General features: G+C 38.8%; 1 protein-coding gene across 4 annotated transcripts in view; it reads left to right on the forward strand.

Annotated features, from left to right (window-relative positions):
• The window catches only part of BCL11B (BCL11 transcription factor B), a 62,226-nt gene extending 38,515 nt beyond the window's left edge, over positions 1-23,711 (forward strand). For 2 of the 4 annotated variants that reach the window (XM_053474892.1, XM_053474894.1), the window contains exons 3-4: positions 17,083-18,945; positions 21,017-23,711. In XM_053474892.1, coding sequence (XP_053330867.1) covers positions 17,083-18,945; positions 21,017-21,060 — 1,907 coding nt within the window. In that variant the 3' untranslated portion in view covers positions 21,061-23,711. Of the gene's footprint in view, positions 1-17,082 lie in introns of all 4 variants that reach the window. The other 2 variants (XM_053474893.1, XM_053474891.1) reach the window with 2 other exon arrangements.
• Positions 23,712-24,901: the final 1,190 nt, after the last annotated feature.

The raw sequence follows: 24,901 nt of genomic DNA on the forward strand, positions 1-24,901 counted from the left end.
ACCCGCGGCATCAAAAGCAATTGATCACATTTTAATGGTTTAATAATTAAGCAGGGTTACGGCCCCCAGACTCGGTTTATGAATGACACTTGGCCCTCGTTATTAAAAGTTGGACAGCACCCGTCTCTCTTGGCTCTCCTGTATGTATATGATTGTTGTGGAGACACTTGGTTGGAACCTTAGCCTTGCTTGACCCCGCGAAAGCTGAGATCCGTGGTGATCAATTTCCCATACCCGCAACCATACAAAGGCAGTCTGGAGCAATCAACATCAACCAGCAACATTACCACAGGGGAGAGATAACTTACTGGGGAGGAATAATCATACGGATCCCGAAAACAGGAAGTTAAGATGGCTGCTCCCACGGCAATTACACATGGCTGGATTCTAATACATATATATTGCTTATTTTAATCTGAAAACAGTAATATCTGGGAAAAGTCACTTTAAACTTCAATTTTTTGATCAGGATCCCCGACTTGTTCTTTAACTTCTACACAAAGCTCTAAAGAGAACACCAGAAGTAACAATTTTGTCCCTTTTTTTTTTTGTGTGTAGATGGCATAATATTTATGCATTAGCATTACCCAGACCCGGGAGAAATCATTCAGACCTGCGAGAGAGTAGCGTCACTTTTTAATTTCATGTTGAAGCAAAGCCCTGAGTAATTTTCTCCTTGTCTATTCCCATTGCATCCGCCACGATGATTTTCCAGGCTTCGGAGATCAGGATAAAAGGCTATTTTTATTGCGTTGCAAGATATCAAAGCAAACAGAGCAACAGTCAGCCATCATTTGCCACTTTTTTGTTGTTTTTTAACCCCTTTTCTTCAAAACCCCCCATACAATTGTGTGATGTTGTGACGAGAATCGTTAACCCCTTCAGAACTGCATCCCATAAAGCTTTAAGCACTGCGCTCACCCCTGCAGGGCTTGGAGGGCTAACACAAGCACGTCAAAGGGGTTAATTCATACCCGAGAGGTAGATCAGTCCTCTATATGTACGAAAGGATGATCTGCATCCATCTGTCCGTCCGTCAGTGGATACGTTGTACCGGTTGCTATAGATTTCCATCCCGTTTTTACGCTTTCCTCCTGAATTTCCCCGGTTTGCCACCCGCTTAGGGAGTTACAGAGTAAGATCAGCTATGGTGCAACTTGGTAAAAATGATGCAGTCGTTATAGCAACCAACAGAATTTCAGTTCCACCGGGAGCGCCTCAGTCTTTAAATATGCCGGTCGGTAAAGCCAGTGCAATCACCATAGCGATAAGTAGAACAGAAATAAATTCCATGTAATTTAATTGGGTTTAATACATTTGTAAAAGGCCTCCCTTGGGTTTTTCCCATCGTGCGGTTTTATTCTGGAAGGGAATCCCATGCGGCGGCCGTATCGGGGGGGTGGGGGTCTACGCTACTCTGTCGCTTTAAGGCAAAGTTTACTGGTAATTTTACGGAGCCTGTTTCCAGTTATCCCGGAGCCGGCGTTACGGCGCGAGCGCTGTCCTCATGCTGAAATTAGTCTTAAGCTAGCTAATGTGGCGTTGCCAAAATTTCACGTTTTTATTTTATTTAGAATTCTTTTCGACCGCCAGCCGGAGAGGTCCCGGCACACACATACGCGGTGCTGCGACCCACACACAATATATGTGTGTGTGTGTGTGTGTGTGTATATGTATATATATATATATATATTTATATAGTGTCATTAATATTTTCCTTTAACAAAAACGGGCAAGAAAAGCTACTTTTAACTAATAACAGATGTGGGATAAAGGCATGCGCGCTTCTGTGTCCCGAGTTTTTAATTAAAAAATAATTACGGCTTAATGGGTTTGTTAGCGACGAATGCGAATGACATTATTTTAGAATTACTTCTTCTTTTAAATAAGTGGTTTTTTTTCCCTTGGCTGACTGATTAGATAAAATTAGGAGATGCGGGTCAATAGAAAGAAACTTCACGTTTGTCAAAATCCCTCTTTTCGGCCTGTAAGTCCCTCTAAGCATGCTGCGTTACTGCATAGGTCACCGATAGTTAACAGATCTGCTAATTGAACCGGCAGCGCTACTGTGCATGCGCACAAATCAATTTCGGAGAATTAGATTGTGGTCCCTAATCCCGCTATCCCAAGAGTGGCAAAATCAGGACTGTCCGGCACAAAAAGGGGCAGTTTGGAGCCTTGGTAGAGTTACCTCGGCCTATTAACATGGCAAACCGAAGTGGAAGATTAACCGTGGCTTTGAAATGTGGTGGAGGAACGTATCAGCCTTTTAACTTTACTTAAAACTCAACACCTCGGAAAAAGTAGTATATTTAAATCCCAACGTATTACTTAACATGTCATTTTCACATTATAAACCCGGAAAAATATTTACAGAAACCGCAGGGGGGGAAAAAAAAAATCTGCCATTAGTCAGCTGAGATATTTACTAGTCAAGGAAACATTTGGTATCTGAGGGCTTAGTTACACAGGGCGGTTCAGGGGCAACCCTTTTAAAAGTGGTATTATCACCATAGCTAAATAAAGAGCGGCAGTCAGCCCTAGGCCAGCGCCGCCATATTGAAATTTCTAAGCTTACTAGACTAAGATCCGGAACGAGGCACGAAAAATGTTTGGCTTTGCCTGTATCCGTCTTTGGCAGCGGTGTCGGCCTCGCTCCGGGTCGGAATGCTTTGATAACGGCGTATTACATAGTAGATTTATTCGACAGATTGAGAATTATCGAGGGTGAGCGCTGGTGGACTGCGCTGCCGTGTGTTTTGCTGCCAGGGATAAAGTACAAAGCGGGATTTTGCTTTTGTGAGCAGAACCAAAAAAAAAAAAAAAAAGGTTTCCTAGCCGCGCGTATCTAGCCTACGGCCGCACACTGCATGCCTTCCAACTGTCCCTCTTTGCGCGGGACAGTCCCGATTTCGCCACTCTGTCGGAGCTCTACCTCTGCCCAGCTTTTTCGGGGAGCGAGGTAGAGCTCAGCGGGATTTGGGACCATAATCTCACGTCCCTGATTTCATTGTACATCGTCTGGGACGCTGGAGAATGCCTACGCAGAATTGTGCGCATGCATGGTAGCGCTGCCGGTTTGAGTGACGCTATACCTCCTGGAGTCCCCATTTTTGAATGATGTTTGGTTTTAAATTGAGCATAACAAGATTTGGCTTCGAGAGACTTATAGATTTGTTTGACTTTAGCGTCGGATAACGTTGCTAACCGCCACCTTGGTGAATAGGCGTTGCGTGAACAATTGAAGTGCTGTTTGCCCCGAGAGCGGGGGGCTCCACTGTCTAATTGCCCACTTTTTTTTTTTTCTTCTTCTTCTTCCAGCTCAGTGCATTTTTTTTTTGCCTTTGGTATAATTTGATTTGTTCTTATACGTCTCAAGTATCTAATTGCCGCTGTTGAGAATGATTAATGTCCGGCTGAAAGGAGTCCACATCTATGAATGGGAATTGCAAACAGATGCTTGTTAAATCCATGTGCGCTCCATTCCAAAATACTGAGGCTACCAGCCCACATGCACAGACGTACAGACACACACGCATAGACAAACAGACACACACAAGCACCGACACGCACAGACCCACACGCCAATGTATACCCACAGGAAAAGCCTGTCCACACACATGCCTGTTGTTAAAATAAATGTTAACCTTTTCAGCGCTGCAGCGCTGCTTTTATTGTCTTATCTATTTACAGATGGGTAAAGGCTGCTAATGAATGGCCGATCGGTTAATAGAGAAGGAAAATGCAGTAAATTGCCAGTATATAAAGTTGATTTTTTTTTTTTATGTGGATTTGCAATATGTTACATTGGAAATTCCTACAGCTGGAATCGTGCAGGCAGCCAGATATCAAAAGGCTCTGTGTATTCCCTTGTTGTATCTGCCAAAAGCGATAGCAGTTACTGTGTATCTGTTGCCGATATTTGATGTATCAAATCATCTCTCCACTTGGATCCGCTCTCTCTCACTCTCTCTCCCCCTCTCTCTCCCCCTCTCCCTCTCTCTCTCCCCCTCTCTCTCCCCCTCTCCCTCTCTGTCTTGCACTGGTCGTCCCTTTCTCTCCTTGTTGTCCCCACAGTCCTGAGCATCGTCTTACCAAGTCCTTCTTTTTGTTCCTACTTCTTTCTGCCCCCCCCCACCGAAGACCATGCCCTAGGAGACATGGGGTCTGGGGCAAAATTAAAATTTACGGGGCCACTTTGCTCACCATGCGAGGCCTCACGCGACTGCTAGAAAAACATCACAAATAGAAAATGTTACGCTTATCCCCTTATTTTCTATTTTATGTTTTATTTTGTCATTATCTTTTATTTATTTATTTTTTGTAAACATATTGTTTCCTGGAAACAATATTTTAAAAAGCAATTAATTACAATTTTTTTCCCATAAAAGATGCTAAACCTCAGGAATCTTTGGGAAAAAATTAAAAATTTTGAATTTTGAAAGCTTTTTGAAGATATTATCCTGTGTATCTAATCTATTTCTGCTTCCCTTACTCTGATTGGCTTCTTAATTACACAGCAGCCAATAGGAGCACTTGAGGACATGAGGCGGTCCAAAGAACACCCCCCAACATAAAATGATCTGATATATGATTATATTATATGAGTTATGGTGTGTAGGTTTTATAATTATCCCGAAAAGGCATTTTCTACTTATTATACAAAATATAATTACTAGACATCAACAATCAAATCATTCATTGGTTTATGAAACAGTGCCGGTAGCCCGAGGGTAGCCACCAGGCAGTTTAGGTTATTGCCCCGGCGTGTAAACCCTCTGTCAGTGCTACTGGGCATTAAGGGACTTTAAGGTCCCGCAGACCCTCTGGCATTTAAGAGGTAAACATCTTTAAGTGAACTATCAAGACTCGGTAAATGAAGTTGGATCTGTCAGTATTCAGTAAGTGTACAATTAGCTGCCGACAAATCTTCCAAATATTCATCTTCTCGTCCTCCCAAAATGTCAAGAAGGAACTTCTCAGAATTTTTTTTTTTACGAGAGCCGCTTGTAATAATGTAACACGTGACGCCTGTGGCAGACAAAAGCCAGCATAAAATGTCATTATTCTCTTAAATGGATTTTACCTATATCCAGTTAAACACCCATTCATTAAATTACCTCCCCAGCCCCCCCTCCGTTTATTAGTCTTCAGACACTGTGTGACATCAATTACTACAATTCGGTTATTTCATGCCATCGAGCAATGGTAAATGTCTAATTTCTGTGCAGCCACATAAGTTTCTTCAAGTCATAAAAAATATCTCAACACAGCTAAATTTTAAGAGTTATTCAGCTTAATAAATAACCGTGGATAATGGAAAACCGGTTTTGGAATGTCTAAGGCAAGTTTGACCAAATTTGGGTTTAATTGGGCAAAATTTGAACATTTTAGGCAGGGGAACCTGTCGGTGATCTACTCAGAAGATGTCTCAGTCTCCTACTTTGCTCATGTGCAGTATTCTGCCACTAACTGTCACATCCTGGCCAGCTGGCAGCTTATATTTGCCCAAAACTCCAGTAACCCCTACCTTCTTCTACCCAACTCCAGTTGACACCCAAAGCTTGCCTAAGAATCCAGCCTGCAGCGTCTGCCAATGGAAGACTGGTCTAGATGATGTAAGATGCATCTGGATGATTCTGTCAAACTCACGTATTGTACTGAACACATTTACAAAACTATTTTGTACTTATAATAGCTTGTTTGAACAACATGCAGTGGACACACAAGTCTTCACTTAAATGCTGCAACATACTTCATCTCAAATTGTATTCCTCCAAGTCCAGTAGACCCTTCACCAGGAAATTATGACTTCTTACTTCTGGTTACGTCTTGATTTGCCAGTTTTCAGGTCACACGATTCGGTAAAGTTCCTTACCCCACCTCCATCACCTTTACTCTATCCTCCTTGGTTGTGTTGGTGTCTAATAGTTTGTGGCCGACATTATCTACCCATAGAACTTGTAGAAACAATGTCTTTTGGAGTGCCACTCTTGAGAGATTCGATACGTCTTTGTCTGTGTAGACGGGTTTCACTCTAGAATTTGGATCCTGCAGTCAAGGTGGATGTCCATGTTCTGCAAGTCCCTCACAATCTTCATCTAACGTTCTCCAGGCCAATCTTGTGTACCACTTTGGGATTCAAAATGTTAATAGACAGGGTTATTCAGACTCAAAGCATTAATAGAAGGCGTGCTGCATCAGCTTGAGTTCTTCAACCACACAGAAGGGTTTCTAGGTGAGTTCCACCAGAAAAAAAAAATGTTGGCATCCAGTTATTGTGTTTCTCAATACAATCAGTGGCTCTCAAAGAGTTAAGGCAACTCCAGATGTGATTTAAGCACCCATCATGCCCCTGTAATAAAATGGACAGGTAAAGGTAGAATTATGTTTAGAATGACAGGTCCGACCTTACGTGATTTGCCCCTTTACGTAGATATAAGCAGATAGTCCAGATTTCACACACTCGGTAAAGTGATTCATTCTATTGACAGCAATCAAGAATCCAGAGGCTGTTGAAACTTCCCCTCTAATTGAACTGGGAAAGGTAAACCAGTTTCAGGGCTCTGCACACTGTAATTGCAATAATTTAATTTAGCTATTTAACCTGTAATTCAGTAGTATTTATTAAAGAGCATGGGAGAAAATGAGGCCATTAGGAGCCAGAGATGAATACATTGAAATGAAAATGAACACTTCTAACTGCCAGTTGACCTTCGTTTTGTCGCAGTTTTTATGAGGCTGGTCATGGTAATTACTGGGACGTGAATCATAGGGAAAAGTGAATAATTCGGCAATGAGTGATTTTTTTTTTCTTCCTTCTTTAGCGTTCGTTTCCCAATGAGTCTTATGAGGATACAGGGAAGAGTTGTGTTTATTTTTGGGACTCAAATAAAGTGATCTATTGTGTGGCCGGCATTCTGGTTCGGTTTAGGAAGTGTGCTGGAATGCCACGCGGGTCACGGCTCAGATTGTGAAATAACTCCTGAAGTGAAGCTGGGGGTATTAAAAGGGGAACAATTTCATTAATAAAAAAAAAAAAAAGATGAGTTCTTGATGCCAAGTGTCTTACGATGAAGCATCTTCTGGCCATGGAAAGTGAGTCAGATACAGCCTACATGACTGATACTTACTTGATATTCTTTTGTTTGGGGGGTCCTGTGATCAGGCAGTGGATCGTCTATAATTTAATTGACATATCAAACTAAAAAAAAAATCGTTTTCAGCTTGATGGCCAAATATATGTAGTGGAAAGACTGAAGTGTTCCACCAGTCTATCCATCTGTCTGTGTGTCTGTCATCTGCTGTCTGTGTGTCTGATCTTAAAATTAAGAAAAAATCAGAATTCAATGAGTTTGGTTATTGTAACATTTAATCAGCATCCCAAACCCCTTATATTCTAAAACATATATTAACCTTATTTGCTGAGCAACCTCCTGCTATGGTTCAATTCTGGCTGAGGGTGTCAAGAGTCATATTCCTCCACTTGCCGAAAGCACATAAGCTGAAATTATGCGAACATATATGCAACGTAGCATCCTTCTTTGGGCGGAAAGGTTTATTAAGTAAAGACCCTTTTCGTTTTATTAACGAACACAACTCAGAACACGGGGTTTAGAGCTGTTTTACAATCCGACTCCCAAAACAACCCGAAAGTTCTCTCCGTCGTGTGCTTTAACTTTAAAAAATTCCTTCATCTGCTCTGTTGCTTAGAAACGGGATCATTTGTCATGTTTTTTAAAAAGGGTGGTTGGGGGGGGGCCTGAAAATTGGATGTAGTGTTGAGAACGCGGTGAGAAAATTCGATCATATCTAATTCCCATTTCTATTGCTGCGGACATCCTTACTGCCCAGCTGCCCTCTGAAAGTCTCCGAGCTGTGGGATTTTGTGATACATGAATGAACACTGGGAAACGAGCCAGGATGCTGCTTCTTCATCATTTATTACCTTCCAATTTTAATTGTTTTCTTGATTTTATTTTTTTTTTTCTTTTTTTTTTTTTTCCTAGAGAAAAATAAGGTTTTTTTTCTCCCCAAGCGCCCCTCATACACACATATAAAATACAACAGGTTAGTAAAAGCACATTCAGACATTAAATAAACATTTCAGACACTTTGACCCAAGCCTTCTTTTTTGTCAATCCATTTGACTTAAAGGGCAGTATTTGAGTTTAACAAGCTGACATGAAAGGTGCAATAAACAGCTGATTTATTCCTTACGCTTGGTTGTTTTTTTTTTAAGAATTAAAAAAAAACACTGCAGTAACCCAAGAGAACTGCAGCAAAAGTTATAGTAAATATCGGCTTTATGGCGTTGACCTTCGCTACTCGAGATATAAAACATTGTGTAAAAATGTCTTGCAATCAACGCCAAGCTAGGAGGAACATCAAAGCAGGTAGAGGGCTTCAAATACTTAGATAATCATCTTTTATATTTTTTTCTGTAAGAAAGGGGAAGAAAGGAAGATGGATGGAGATGTCAGGATCATGAAGGTCCCTTGTTTAATATCTGATCCTTCAAAGACTACTCTTTTATGCCAACTTTGTAACGTAGTTTATTGAGCACGGCACCGGTGGAGTTAAAAATCACAAAAAACATGCTTGGTGTGTATATGTGTATGTGTGTGTATATGTATGTATAATAGAACAGTAGGTATAAAAACAACACGTAAACATTATGATCACAGAGGAAACATAGAATATGTGAATTAAAAGACCAGAAATTACCAATTTATGTAATAAAGAGTTCAGCATTTAACCTGGATGTAGGATTTTAATTCCCTTTATGCCAGAGAGCCAAAACTCATTTTTATCTGTCAGTTCTCCGTTAATTGAAAATGACTTGTAACAAAGACATGAGATCTTGACACATGCAGCCAGGGAAAGTGTTTACCCTGGTAGCTAAAAAAAAATGAGGTTTTTGGGCTTTTTTGATACAAAGAATCCGATGTGGTGATTTAAGATTATTTTTCTCCTTTGCACCCTAATAACGCGTTTGGGAAATAGGACAGGATTTTAAAGTAGACTGTTTTGGAAGTCTTCTTTAATATCCAACAGCTAAAAATCTAAATGAATATTACATAGCGCAGATTGCAGAGACAAGCAGCTGTGATCTTGTAGCGTTGCAGACCTCCAAAGATTCACAGGGTTGTCAGAATATTATATGTTTTGGCCAGAAGGCACACGATTTTGCTTCATAACTGCAGAGTTTCACGGAAAACCCCAGCAGATAAAAAAAAAAACCAAGTGTTTTTGGCAAGGGAAAAAGGGGCTATCTTTCATTAGAACCTGATTTTATGTCGACGTTCTGGTCGCCCGGTAGAATGCTTGTTCCGCTCTGACACGTACAAGTTTCGGTCCCAGCTGGACGAGTCTTGTAGTTTTGAAGGAGAAAAAAAAAAAAACGCTGCTAGGATTCCTGGTTTCCCCAAACGGGGAATTTGTTTCTCAGGCTCGTTTCGTGTTATTGGAAAACGCGTGGCTAGGACGTTTATACTGAGTGTGCTACTGTATGCAAGAGAGATATTCACTGTGTGCTCTCCAAGCTGCGCCTGCCAAGGCAGCGTATGAACAACAGCCAAAGAAAACACAGGCTGCTTTCCAGCGAGAACCGGCGCACTTCTGCAAATAGAGGAAAAATTGACTCTCGTTCTCGTGTTTCTATTGCAGCGCTGATTGTTTTAAAAATAGCTTTTAGGCAGCGGTCTCTCGTAGGATTTTAGATTCTTCACATTTTTTAATTCCGTCTCTTATGTAATGAATACTGATCCAAAGAAGGAAGGCATTTTGTTTTGCCTGGACGCTTTTTCCACAGTATTTTGCCAGCGCTAAAAAAAAAAAAAAAGAAAAAAAAGAAAGAGAGGGGAAAAAAAAAAGAAAGAGACCGAACTTAGCACCCAAGTTGCTCAGCGTGCTGTGACGTAACATTAAATCAGATCCATTCGTTGCGTGTATACAGGTTTTTTTTTTTTTTGCTTGTTGCTTGGTAAATACTGAGTTTTTCATTTGGGATATTTTAAGGTCTTTTATGTTTTTTGCTGATTTATTACTATGTTAATTTACAAAATATTTTGGCGTCTCCTTTGTCTTTTCCTATCACTGGTACATTGCTAGCCTGCCTTTGTCAGGAGAGGATAACATATAAAGCAGATCTGTCATTTCCCCCAAACCCTACATTTTACAACTCAATAAACGGGGGAAAAAAACCCATGTATATTTAATAAACACCCATCTGTATCGGTATAGCATTCCCCTTCCTATTTTCATGATCTACTGGAGTATTTCTACCCGTTAAATTATCTTTCCCCCCTCTTGCTTATTGTTGTTGTTCTGGTTTCCTCGACTGATGGCTCATAGTTGGATCAAGGCCAGCTTCAAGCTGACAGGTAGAAGAACAACAACAGAATGTCTCCCGATTTATGGCTTGGGCCATAACAAGATCCATTTTATTCATATATCTAGGGCAGAGATATCGATGGGGAACTTGAGAGCCAGACGGGAAACTGTTTGACCCAGTTTGAGGTTTTCTTTCGCAGCCAGGAGAAGGCACTTCTCTAAAGATCAATACGGGGGACCAAAAGGTTAGGATCCAGCAGAAATATTTCAGGTGCCATGGCAATTGTCCAGCATTGGATCCATCCTTATTAGTTCTAAGTATAAAAGTATAAACCTGCAACATACACAATTTAATTATATATATATATTATGGTATATGTACAGTATGGGACCAAAATATTAGGTCACCATATCTGGTCATCAAGCCCCATGAACTCTCCAGTGTTTAGGTTTTGTCCTGTTTAGGTTATATTATTTTAGTTTTTTAATTACTAATGACTATGTTTTTGGATTGTTGAGGGCATCTTTTTGGACATGTATGTGTGCTAGGTGGTTAAATAGACTTCTGTATGTTGTATCGATGGCGGTTTGCACTAGAGGTCCAATAACATTACAAGAACCATATTGAGGATGTTGATGGAATTCTTTTCCGAGGTTCCAGAACTTTGCTCGCGATTGGCCCCTGTCTTAAGTAATCCTTCACTTTACTTGTTGGAACGCTGTATGTTGGCATGCAACTAGGATCCTTACTGATTCCATCAGCCTACAAAGGGTGAAAACGGTAAACGCATTCAGCCCCGGCAAGATTGACCGGCGTTCCTTTCTATTTCTCAGTGAGGTAGATGAAGGGAGTTGGCATTGTCAGGCTACTGAAAGCTCTGCAGAAGTGCCGCAGGTTTTTCATATGGAAATGTGAAATAATGGGGTGATTAAATAGAGCTGTATATTAAAGTACATCTGACATTAGAATTAGCATAATGTGCTCTAGCCCTAGGCAGAATACTTTATTTGCCATCTGCGTTGGACCAAAATCCCCCAGGGAAGCGCTAAAATATTCTGAATAAACTGAGCCCGAGTTCTTATTGAGAATAAAATACCATTTGTGGCACGTCGTATTGATTCGTCTTAATTGCGGTGCAGGAAAGAACATTCAGTCGTTGATGACTTTTGTGCTTGGTGACAAGTCGGCAGGAGCTATTCTTACACTGCAGTTGGTTAACCTGAACAGACTGTCGTATTTAGACGAGGTGAAAACCTTTTCCTCCAACAGAACGTGCCGCTGCTCTAGAAAAAGGAGATTAGCTCATTTCAATATTGACTCCCTACCTTGTTTTTTGTTTGGTAGCCACGGGACCCGAGAGTTCCTTTTTTTTTTTTTTTTTTTTTTTTTTTTTTTTTTTTTATGCGTGTAACCTTTTCAAGCTGTGGGTTAAACAAAAAGATGATGTCATAGGCGTGCGACTTCCTTCGGTTAATTAATTTGTTACCTACATGCGAGAAGGGTCAAGATGATGACGGCGAACGACGTCGGGGGGGAATGCATTTTTGTTTTCCACGTTTTATACTCCACCCTCCTCTTCACCGTGAATGAATTTAACCAAAAAAAGGATTGAAACAATTCAATCTGGAAATAAATAGAATTATACTTTTCTTTGTCATTGTGCAAATGAGGACTTTAAGAAAAAGAGAAAACAAGCAGAGCGCTCGTTGTCTTGAGAAGATGATGCTAAGTTAGAATATTCCACCTCTGGGAAGCCAGAAAAAAAAAATCCGTACATACCCTACTTGTCATCAACAATTACAAGGCCCGGTTCCTACCCTATAATTTTCCCTTATTATACGTAATTTAAATATTCAAACTTTCTCAACGACCTCCGTCTATTATGTTTTATTACTTATTCAGATCAAGAGAGTAACCTTTAACTTGCGAGACAATTGAAGGAAATTTACAAGTTCGTGTCTGCTGTTTTCTTGTGTTCTATAAATCCCAGCGGATATGATCGCTTTTTCTATAATGTCACTCCGAACAATATACATATATTACTCCTTGTTTGCACTGCTCAGATAATGAGTCCCCTTTGTATTAGATAACCTATATAATACAGCATTCAGGCTCTCTATAATGTCAATTATCTCCACGCAGCTAAATGTACAGTACATTAAAATAAAATTTACATCGTTTGGCATGCATCCTAGTATTTTGGAGCAGAGAGAGAGAAAAAGAAATCACGCTCTGGTATTGGTTTTTATTTTTCACCGTTTAATAAATCACTGTTCACATTTAGACTGTAACACGAAACAAAGGGTTTAATTATCAGTAAAATAGGACATTTATACCCAAAAATAAAATAGGGGTTTATTGTATTAGGAAATATATGCGTGACACCTATTGTTTTTTTTTTTTTTATGAAGACAGGTATGATCTAATAGTTAAACCAATTAATGTTGGAGCAGTCTCGATGTTTTTATAGAATGACCCAGCGTGTATAATGGTGCGGTAACTGGGAGACTGGGGGAAAAAATCACTTGTCTCTGTTTATGTAACACTTTGAAAGAAGTGGTCTCGCCATGGGCTAGCGATATTATTTTTGTTTTGTAACAATTGCCGTCGCTTCTTAATTTGTGACATAGGCAATGTGGCTATGCGCTCTCTCTCTGTATATATAGATTGTAAGCTCCTTTGAGCAAGGCCCTCCTCACCTGTTGTTTCTGTAATTCAAATTGTTATGTTATATACTTCTTGTTATATCCTGTCTACCCGTTGTACAGCGCTACGGAATTTGATGGCGCTATATAAAACAATAAATAATATATATATATATATATATATATATAAATAATATATCCTATGATAAATAATCATTCCCCCTAAAAAACTATCCTAAGTCTTTACTTTTGAAACCCTTTCACCTGTTACACATATTGGGCCTGTTCTTGGAATTCTTTGAGATCTGATGGCTGCTGTTGACCCATTCTTAAGAAAAATAACAAATCTTTAGCAGAATTACATTAAGCATGCAATAGGCTGAAAAGGAGAACTAAGAAACCATACGACTTTCCTTGAGAAAGGTTAACTGACAGAAAAGTCTTCAGTAAATAAGAATTATTGGTTACCTGAGCCAGAGTTCTGTTTCAGAGTTCTAGTAGAAGAACAAGAAATTATAATAGAATTGGAACGTTCAATGTCAATTAGTTTAGCTTTTTTTGTCACCCCAGGGCTTCATTTTCTATCCATCCCACACTGTATATTTATAGTCACGTACCTCCAAGTACTAGCTACTACAATCCACTAAACATAAGCATAGGACGACTACGCGTAGAAGGGTGTAGAAGTCCCACCGCCTGTGTGTGGCTGGAGTGACTTTGGCTTCCAACAAGACTCCTAGATGTTTGGTTGACCACAAACATCATCATCATAGTTTAGATCCCATTATATTCTCTTATCGGTTTCTGTTTCAACATAGTTTATAAAGTTTTATGGTGCTAGAGTCATCATTCCCGCAATAACTATCATCATTCGAATCCTTGATGTATGCATTTCACTTTCTAAGTCTTAAGCAAGCACGTTCCTTGATTACAATGACCTCATTCTGGTGACATGTCTATGTTATCACCAAACACCTACATTTACTTTAAGAAGAAACCTGTAGCTTAGCAAATGGTGCCATGTGTATCGCTACACATATACACAGATTGCTCCAAAAAAACAAACTTCCTTTTTGTTTAAAGGGAAGCCGTGACCACCAGTGAAAAAAATAATAAAAAATTCTTTTACATTCTCCAAAATACTCGTATACACGTGTGAACTCTTCAGCATATTGACGGCAGGAAATGTATCCGAAACAGGAAGTAATGAGTCCAGGACAAAAATGCTTCCCCCTGGCCCCTTCACAAATTACTAATGCAATTTCAAATATGCTACGTTTTGTCACATAAATCCTTCCAAATGTGTTTGACTGATAATTATCTTAAAAAATTTTCTTTTGTAGTTCTTGATGTAATTCCCCATCATAAATCAGAAGGGACATTATGACCCCCTCCTACACTATAGGTGTATATATAACTATATATATATATATATATATATATATAACTATATCCTATATATAGAAATTTCTTGCAGCTCGTATAAAGTGTGCACACTTGCCGATGTTTCGATGCCCTTGGTAATCATGCAGCCATTTTTTTGTTCTTTCTTTTGCTATCCCACACACAGATTTTGGTTACTAATACAACTGTTTAATGAATTACAACAGGCCGGCCAAATAAATTATTCCAGATCGCTTAACCCAGATTGTACCGGCAGAAAAAAAAAACTTGTGAAATTTTACACGTTTTCTTTTCTTGCAAAATCTGTTTGTTCTCCTGGTTCCTCCTGAGACTTCTTGACTTTCTGCTCCTGTGAAGAAAGAACATATACATTGCTTTAGGCAGGATATATAACCCTTAAGACAAAATATGGAAATGCCCGTTCTCATGAAAAAATTAATAAAAAAAATGTAATGTTTATTTTAGAAGAACTACAGAGTGTAGCGGGTTTTTGGAGTCCTCCAAAACTGTGTCGTAATTTGGATAAAACATTTCTATTATTAATTTTTGAAGGTTTCCACTAGAGCAATTATTCACGATTACATAGTCGGCTCAAAGAAATAATTAATGTGGCGTGACTTGGTTGTCTTTCTTTCTTTCTTACTTTTTTTTTTTTTAAAAAAAACAAGATTTACTGACATCAGGCTAAAGAAAAAAGAATCAGAATTCCTGCTACATGCCGTAGCAAGTTTGCTATGAATAGGCTGGCGTTTTAAAGAAATACGTCCTTTTATGTTATTCGATTGAGTTAAGTAAGTTTTGTAACGCGGGTTTACCTGAATGGAACTTGTTAAGTCCTTACAAGTTTGTGCAGACTGTGGCTGCTGCGTTGAGCATATGCCTCGTAAAAAAAATGTTTAAAACAACAGTTTTTTAAGAAATATTTTTTTAACCCCCCCTCCCCCCAATCTGGGGATCACATTTGTTTGGGCCCAAGAAATGATCAGGGTGGAATTGAGGATAGATCTGTGAATAGTCACCTACCGCTTTAATACGTTGTGCGTGATCAACTCCATGGATCTTCAAGGATAAGACATCGATGACCACTTTGGCATTATCTGTAGCTGGAAGGCATTAGCATTTGTAACGATTAATACTGATAAAGATATACTTTATTTAGTTAATGCAGTAATTTTATTTCTACAGTTCCGTTAGTGTCTTGCGATTTGGGAATAATGGCCAACTATCTAGTCCCTACGCCTCATTCACTCATCCTTTCGATGGCTTGGTATTTTGATGGCGGCTGGCTCTCCCTTTGGCTGAAGTTGGCCCCCATTTAAATACTGGATTGTAGGGGAAGGCTAAGATCTAAAAGTATATTTTTTGTAGAATGAGTTCATAGAGGTCCATGGAGTTTCTGAAAGAGGCTATTGTGGAATTATCTTGTCTGTACCTGTCTTTCTTGTGAAGCTTCTGAGGGATTAGGGATCTAATTTCTGCGCTTGCTACGGGAATGCTGTAAAAATATAAAAAAAAAACGCAGGCAAAAAAATATGTTCTCGTTCTCTCTCTGTATACGTGTGTGTGTGTGTATATATATATATATATATATATATATATATATATATATATATATATAGGAAAGGCTATTTAAACTATAGTTTCATTAATTAAAACTAATAAAAATATTAAACCTTGAGAGAGGTGGGCCATGCAGTGTATAGTAAACGCAGAAGAAGACATTCTGCTCATGTGTCTCTCTGTAGTTCCACCCATTGTCCTTTTATTAACATGGTATTATTTTTTAAAAGTTTTAATTAATTTTAATTTAAAAAGTACCCTTAAAGTTAACTCAAGTTTTGAATCGTTAATATCTGCTGAAATAAATTCTATTTATTCTATTTATTTTTCTTTTTTGCTTGGAGGCAGTCCTGCAACTGTAACCGCATTTGTATAAACAAGGGATGTTTGCAAACATCCGCACTAAATAACGCGCAGCAAAAATAAGCAATATATGTGAGTTAAAATGCCACCGTGGGAGCAGTCATCTTAACGTCTGGTCCTCGTGAACAGGTCATTCCCTGTTTAAAAAAAAAAATCATTGTTGATCATTCTAATAAATTAATTATTCATACTTAAAAAAAAATGTTTAGGTGAAAGTTCCTTTTTTGGTTAATCTCTTAAACCCCTGGAATAGCCGCCAGGGCGTAATTCTCCGTGCCGGAGTTATCTGTGCCGGGGGTTTTATAGCTGTGCAGTTGTAGTATATAAAAAAAATCAATGAAAGTGTGTTAAGATGATGATTATTGAAGCACCTATTGATCTGCTATTGTTTGACTATGCCAACAGTCTTTTAAATATTTACCTGATATAAGGCTCATATGGAACGGTTACAAATAACGTATTCTAGAGTGTTTCTGAAAGGTAGCAAAAAAAACCTAAAATGACCAAAATTATGTAGTGGTTGCTAAACCATTTACTATATATTGGTGTTTATTTGTTGTTAGATTATATTTCGTGGCACCCCCAGTTAGCGAGTCTGGGATATGGCTCCCGCCATTATCATACCAGCCGCTGATACTTCGTTCCTTATTATCCACACCTGATGTGCCCCCCAAAATCAGTGTCAACCTACTGCCTTTATATGTTTGATGTTATATTTCTGCAGTCTTAGTAATATATGTTGTGTTTTCTTTTCCTTTTTTTTGTCTGCTTTAGGTAAAGATGAGCCTTCAAGCTATATTTGCACAACATGCAAGCAGCCTTTTAACAACGCGTGGTTCCTGCTTCAGCATGCTCAAAATACGCACGGATTTAGAATCTATCTGGAAACAAGCCCAGCAAACAGCTCGCTTACGCCACGCATTACTATCCCGCCACCTCTGGGACCGGAGACTGTTGCACCATCCCCCCTGATGAACTTCCTCGGAGACAGCAACCCATTTAATCTTTTACGTATGACAGGACCCATTCTCCGTGATCATCCAGGCTTCGGTGAGGCTCGGCTTCCTAATACGCCGCCACTCTTCAGCCCGCCCCCTCGCCATCATTTGGACCCGCATCGCCTTAGTGCCGAAGAAATGGGGTTAGTTGCCCAGCATCCCAGTGCCTTTGACAGAGTTATGCGCTTAAACCCTCTGGCAATTGAGTCTCCAGCAATGGATTTTTCTCGAAGGCTACGAGAACTGGCAGGGAACAACTCCACTCCTCCTCCAGTCTCTCCGAACCGCGGCAATGCTATGCATCGCCTGTTAAATCCCTTTCAGCCAAGTCCGAAATCACCTTTTATGAGTACGCCACCATTGCCCCCCATGCCACCAAGTAGTACTACTCCGCCACAAACGCAGGCAAAGAGTAAGTCCTGTGAGTTCTGCGGCAAAACTTTTAAGTTTCAGAGCAACCTTATAGTGCACCGTCGCAGTCACACGGGGGAAAAACCGTATAAATGTCAACTGTGTGATCACGCATGCTCCCAAGCAAGCAAGTTAAAACGCCACATGAAAACACATATGCACAAAGCCGGTTCCATGACTGGCAGGTCTGACGATGGACTATCAGCTACAAGCTCACCAGAGCCAGGCACAAGCGAGCTAACAGGAGAAGGAGGGAAATCAAATGATAATGACTTTAGAAATGAAAGTGACCGTTCTTTGGGTCATGAAAATGAAGAAGAGGAGGAGGAAGAAGAAGAGGAGGAAGAGGAGCTGGAGAACGAAAGTAGACCGGAGTCCAGCTTCAGTATGGATTCAGAAATGAGTCGCAATCGTGAAAACGGTGCAAAGGCGCTCCACGAGGAGAAGTCCCTCGTTCTCGGAAAAGTCATGGAGAATGTAAACCTAGCTGGCATGCAGCAATACAATGACATGCTTAATGAGAAGCAGAAAAGAAGTCATTTCATAAAACGGTCCTCTGATCCAAGAGACTTATGCAGGAGAATTCCAGGTGACGAAGATGGAGTAGAGAGAGAAATTATCCGCAACGACGAAGGGGCTGTCAACGGAAGAAGTTTTGGCTCAGGTGAATCCTTTCCAGGCTTGCTCCCACGTAAACCAATGCCCATTTCCGGTTCTGGTCTAAACAACTCTTCGAAAAGGATAAAGATCGAAAAAGATTTGGACTTACCACCAGCAACGATAATCCCTTCTGAAAACGTTTACTCTCAGTGGCTGGTCGGATATGCAGCGTCGAGGCACTTCATGAAGGATCCCTTCCTAGGATTCACAGACTCACGACAATCCCCTTTTGCAACGTCTTCTGAGCACTCATCAGAAAACGGAAGCCTACGGTTCTCCACTCCACCGGGTGACATGCTGGACGGGGGTCTCTCAGGGCGGAGTGGGACAGCGAGTGGAGGTAGCACGCCTCACATCAGCGGACCAGGTCCTGGCCGACCTAGCTCAAAGGAAGGGAGGCGAAGCGATACATGCGAGTTCTGTGGCAAAGTATTTAAGAACTGCAGTAATCTCACTGTCCACCGCCGGAGCCACACTGGAGAGCGGCCTTATAAATGTGAGCTCTGCAACTATGCATGTGCCCAGAGCAGCAAGCTGACGCGCCACATGAAAACACATGGCCAGATAGGTAAGGAGGTCTACCGCTGTGACATTTGCCAGATGCCCTTCAGTGTTTACAGCACCCTGGAGAAACACATGAAAAAGTGGCATGGAGAACATTTGCTGACGAATGACGTCAAAATTGAGCAGGCAGAAAGAAGCTAAGGCCCCCTATCTGGGTTTAATCAGGGGTCTAGGTATCAATATAATATGTACAGATTTAACTATTGCCAACTGAGAAAAGCTGACCTAACTTGCCTCCTTTTAACATAACTCTTAGTATAAATATTGTTAGGTGTCGCAAAGTGGCACGATAACCTGTGTCTTCAAAGAGTTAAAGTCAAACCTGAGGGTTGAATAAGGCAGTAAAAATGTGGAGCCTTTTAACTGTGCAATAATTTCTGTATTTATTGGAGTTTTATTTGTAATTATGGCATGTGCAGGTACTTTTTTTATTTTTATTTTTTTTTTTCTTGCTGTTTAAATTTATTTTCACATTTTTTTTTTTTACTTTTTCGTGCATTCTTGTAAAAAAAAAAAAAAAACAACTGCTCTTGTGCTGCAGGGGATAGCGGCCTGTTACAAAAACAGTGTATTTTATTCCCCTTCAGAACAAAGGGGGTCTATTCCTCCCCACAGAGTAGCCTAAAACAATATTCCTTAAAGGGAAGAGTCATATCTTAAATTATATATATATTTTTTTTTGGGCTGCTACTTTTTTTCTGGAATTTAAGCTAAACACATGTAATTTCTTGGAAAGAAGCCATCAGTTATTTTTTTATATCATTTTTATTTATGATTTTCTTGTTTTCCATTCTTATTGATAGGGGTCAAGAGAAAATTTATACAGCGGTTTACAATCTTAAAAAAAAAATAAAAATCTTAGCACTTAGGAAATTATTTTGCTTGGGATCATATGCAACGTACAACTTTTGGGCATAGAACACGGTCCATATTGGGGTGCATTTTGTAGAATCTAGAACGTTATGCAACAGTTTGCTAATTTTTATCATCACGGGTAGACCTAATTTGAAACGGTTTAGTTACATGGGTTCAAGGAGGAAGCCAGAGCGGGACAAAAAAAGCAGAGATCATCCCTAAATCAGGCTAATAGGAATACATCCTAGAACGCGAGCAGCTCCTCGTAGTTAACACTTTTGCTGCCAGAGTGTCTACTGCGGAACCTTACAAAGCAATGCTGCTGTCTAGTCTGGCATACAAACTGTTAATTTCTCCGCTGCTATCCCTATAAGCCTTAAGAAGGGTTTTCGGGTCGTTAGATAGCCCTACCCCACCTCCCATTCCGAAAAAGGTTAGTTCTGAGTGCACCTGCCCCGCTTAAAAAGGGTTATCATTGCTGTTCAATGCATACGTTATGTTATTGTAATTGGTTGCTTATTTCAAGTACTGTGGATTATAAATTGAAAATGTTATTTATTCTAAATAATGAAAGTTCCATTAATGACACCTGCTTTTAAGATTGTTTTTCCATTTTTTTTTCTTTTCTTTTTTCTTTGCGTGCACCAGGAGGACAGCAGAGATCAAAAGGTTACCAATTTTAATTATGTTGACCGCACTTTAAAACTTGAGTTCTGTCTTGTCAATGGCTTCTGATCAAGAAATTATAGCGTATTCTCTTACTCAACCCAACGGCGGTTGAACTCTATAAAGGGAACATCTGAGATTAAGTGTCAGCATTGCAAAAGCATGGCATCCACAATGTTGACACTATAAAAAAAAAAGATATCTATATATAATTTATTGGACGGTTTGTCTGCTGCCATTCAATTTTTTGCGAGTGCCTTCAAAACCGATCTTCCTATCCGAGTCTTTCGAGACAAAATGCAAAACATTTTTGTGAAACAAAAAAAAAAGACTTTTAAAAAAATAGTAGTACGAGAAAAAAAGTACATTTGTTTAAAAAAAAAAAAAAAAGCGAAAGCCACATTTTACTTATAAAACAAACAAACATAAAAAATTACTGGTTGAAAACAGTGGACACAATAATGCCATAAGACCCAATTTTAATGAAGATGTTTACCCAGCACAACTTTGAACGTTCTTGGGCTGACTTATTTTCAGCTTTTGTTTTTTTTCAGGACAGCGCTGCTTAGAAAACGGATTGAAAAATATTTACTGCTGAAATGAAACTGAAATAACACAATTTACCAGTTATCGTTGAATGGGGGAAAAATACAATTCAGGAACAACGGCTATTTTTTTTTTCCAGACATTAAAATTTAGTGCACTCTGTCTTAAAAATACGTTTACAGTATTCAATACGTACAAGGGTAAAAAAAAAAACAACAAAAAAAAAAATAATTGTGTGTATGTGTGTTTGGACGATCATTTCTTTTTTTTTTTTTTTTTTTTTTTTTATTTTTGCTCAATAGGTTTTAAAAAAATGCCATAACGGCCCATGTGTATATTGTTTTCTCTTTTGGTGATGGGGTTTTAGTATATATTATATATATTAAAATTTCTTGATTACTGTAAAAGTGGACCAGTATTTGTAATAATCGAGAATGCCTGGGCATTTTACAAAATCAGAAAAAAAAAATAATCCTTGAAAATGTTGCAGTAAAAATTTTTTATGGTGGGTCTATAAATATGTTCTTGTCACTGTAATTGTAAAGTCTGAATTTTAGTATTTTTTTCCTGCCTTGGGTGTTGAAAATTTTTTTTTTTTTAATTTTAAAATTGTATAGAAACTTGTATTTGGGGATTAAACGGTGATTGCTACACCATGTAGAAAAAGTAAGTAGAAAAAAGTGCTTAATATTGTTATTGCTTTGCAGAAAAAAAAAATCACATTTTTGATCTGTGCTTATTTTTCTCCTCCCTTACTCCCTATGGAATGGATATTAATATTGATTGGTTCACATGATGTAGGCACTTGCTGTATTTTTATTGGAGCTTGTAATTTTTTAACTGTACGCTTATCCTTTTAAAAGGATTAAATGTACCTTTTTGTTAGTGAATTTGAAAAAAAGAAAATCCACAAAAAACATGCTGCCATAATATATTTTTTTAATTTGGCAGGATAAAATATTGCAAAAAAAAAAAAAGAAAAAAGAAAAAAAAAGAAAAGACATGAATCATTTGTAATTTAAGTCCTACTGTACAGAATATTATTAAGTTGTTTAACAACTTTTAGGTAAATGAAACAAAACAGAAACAGTCGGTGTTTTGTTCACTAGTAAGTTAAGTTGTACATTATTTTAACCCAGAATTGGCCTACAAAAAAAAAGTACTGTTTCTACAGGGAAATAACAACTCATTAGGTGCCTGGACCTTGTATCAAGGCCTTAGCAGGTATTGACTGATAAGTACTTACAACCCATTTACAATAATTTGTCATTTTAGATGAAAAAGAGAAATAAGGAACATTCCATTTAGACCCATTAGTCTTTCTAGTCCTACGGCTAGAAAAGTTGGTGGCATTCTGGTGGGGTCGAATATGTTTTATTGAGAAAGCTTCTGCTCAATAAGCTATACAAAACCGATGCAGATACATTTGGTATCAATACCCCTTAGTGGTCCAGGCACAGCCATGCAAACCCCTGTAAGAACAGGATCTTATCTGTTAACGGGTCTTGCCGATCCATGAAATGTGTGCTTTTTAGCTCTTCACTTCTTTTGGTACATTCCATAAATTCCTGAATGTTTGATGGACTGAGATGAAGTTGTGGACCTCTACAACGGGCGAGCCACTCCCAAGAAGGCAAAATTGATTTCCAAATCGAGTGCATCTAAAGCCAACCCGGTAGATCAGCCCATAGACGCATTGGGGCTGCCAAATTCTTCATGTAGTGCAAAGTCATGTTTACACAAACTGTGTGATGTGAAAAATACTTCACCAGCAATATGAGTAGCCTCTACATTGCCAGCATGGACTGCAATGAGTTGTCTAGAACACTGTATGAGTTACCTAGAACACAACTGCATAATCACGGACAAACAATTTAAAGAGAAAAGCACAAAAGTGGCTGTACATTGGAAAATCGATCTATTTTCTCTTGCATAAGGCCCTTAAACTTAAAAAAACAAACAAAACACAAGCACAATCAGCTTTGACATCATATGCCTATACTTTGGAAAACTTGTGCTACGCTACATATTGTGTGCCCCCACCAACAACAAGAATCAAGAAGCCAGCTATCCCCTTGGTGGTTACCAGCAGGTTCATCTCAGTCCACGGTAAAAAGACAGTCCAAGATTTTGTGTACATCATTATTGGTGCTTTTTGTATTTCAGAACCGCAAAGCATAATTAATGTCACTTAAGTTGTTTGCATTTGTACGGCAAGGCGAAATATTTTTATTACCTTTTTCTATTATTGTATGAGCTTTTTTTTTTTGTTTACTTGGAGGTTTTATCGTCTTTTACTACAAGTTTGGAACTATTTATTAATTGCTTGGTATTTGCGCTCTGTTTAAAAAACAAGAGCACTTTTTTTTATTATGGATTAAAATGTTGGGACGGCTAGAGGTCATTTCAACATGACTTAGTGAAATATTTATTATTGCTTTTTTTTTCCTCTGTAAAGGATTACGACGTTTTTTTTTTTTTTCTTTCCCTTACTTGTCACATTGTTGAGTTCAGCATGTGTCGGCCATTCCATTTGTACGCTCGTTCAAAACAAGGCTTGTTCCAGTTTTCAAGTTATAAAACAGACAAACTTTTAAAAAAAAAATAAAAATAAATTGGACTTTTAACTTGACGATCTGGAGATTGTTCATGATTTATTTGTTAATAACAGTGATTTTTGAATAAAAAAAACCTTCCTGGTTATTTCTGTGTTTGTTCACTAATACTTGATCAAATGCTTGAAACTCATCTACGACTCATCTACAATTCAAAGTACAGACATACACTGGGGTTGACTTTCTGTAATGTTCACCAGTAAGAGCTAGTAAGGCTTTTCACATTACTAATGCATGTCTGGGGATAGAAAGGGTTAACACCGTTGCAATGCAGTATAACATGTATATGTTTATCATATGGTGATTCAGAAGTCTTCAATGGTCACTAACAGATCATAAACACAAACACATTTTGCATACCAAGGCTAATTCATATATGGACATCTTAACACTTAGAACATGAATATCTAAACCGTTCTTGAAGACCATAATTCCTCTGTTAATTTGGCATGTTTTGGCCTTGAAATGGATTTAAACAGCGGCAGCATTTCTCTTAATCTAAGAGTATAGCCAATGGAATCTTTGAGAATAGAACGTTCTAAAAAGTTCAATATTGAGTACTTTTGTAATTCAAAAGGATCGAGGGTAGAAAGCAAGGGAAATAAAGACAACCAATTTATACCAGGCTATTCCGGAGAGAACCATCACGCTCTGGATTATAATGGACGTTTGCAACATCCTCTTTTGGCTCGTACTTTCATGATCAAACATTAAGGGTTTGATCTTGAGGCTACAAGCAGGTGACCGTCAACTGTTCTTAGTCTACAACTCCCATTAACCGAGTGGCGTTGGGTGCCTTCTCTTGCATGGTTAATGTTGGAATGGTTTGTGGACCAAGAAAGTTCCAACTAATACCATTTATGAATTGACCATACTTTAATGAAACCATGAAGAATTTTGCCCAGATGTGCCATCCTTGAGTACATCATGAGCATAGGCACGTGCCCATGTCCAACGCACATTAAATACCATAGAAGTATTATGTCACATGAAACCTTTTGGGAATTATTTTCATAATAATGCATAGCAAGCTGGATGGTCCTTTTAATCGCAATAAATCAGACTATCTTCGTTGAACACAATCACATTCATTACAAAATCTATTGTAATGTTAATTTATTGCAACAAGAAAAAACACGAATACATCTTTTAACTGTATGAAGTACATTCTTTATTTAGTTGTAGGATCCTGATGGTGTATCTTGGCAGTTTCATATTCAACCTCCGGAAACTCCATTTGCATATAAGATTGTTTATGATGTCAGAAAATCCAGTGGC

The sequence above is a fragment of the Spea bombifrons genome, chromosome 9, assembly GCF_027358695.1.
Source record: "Spea bombifrons isolate aSpeBom1 chromosome 9, aSpeBom1.2.pri, whole genome shotgun sequence".
NCBI classification, from domain to species: domain Eukaryota; kingdom Metazoa; phylum Chordata; class Amphibia; order Anura; family Pelobatidae; genus Spea; species Spea bombifrons.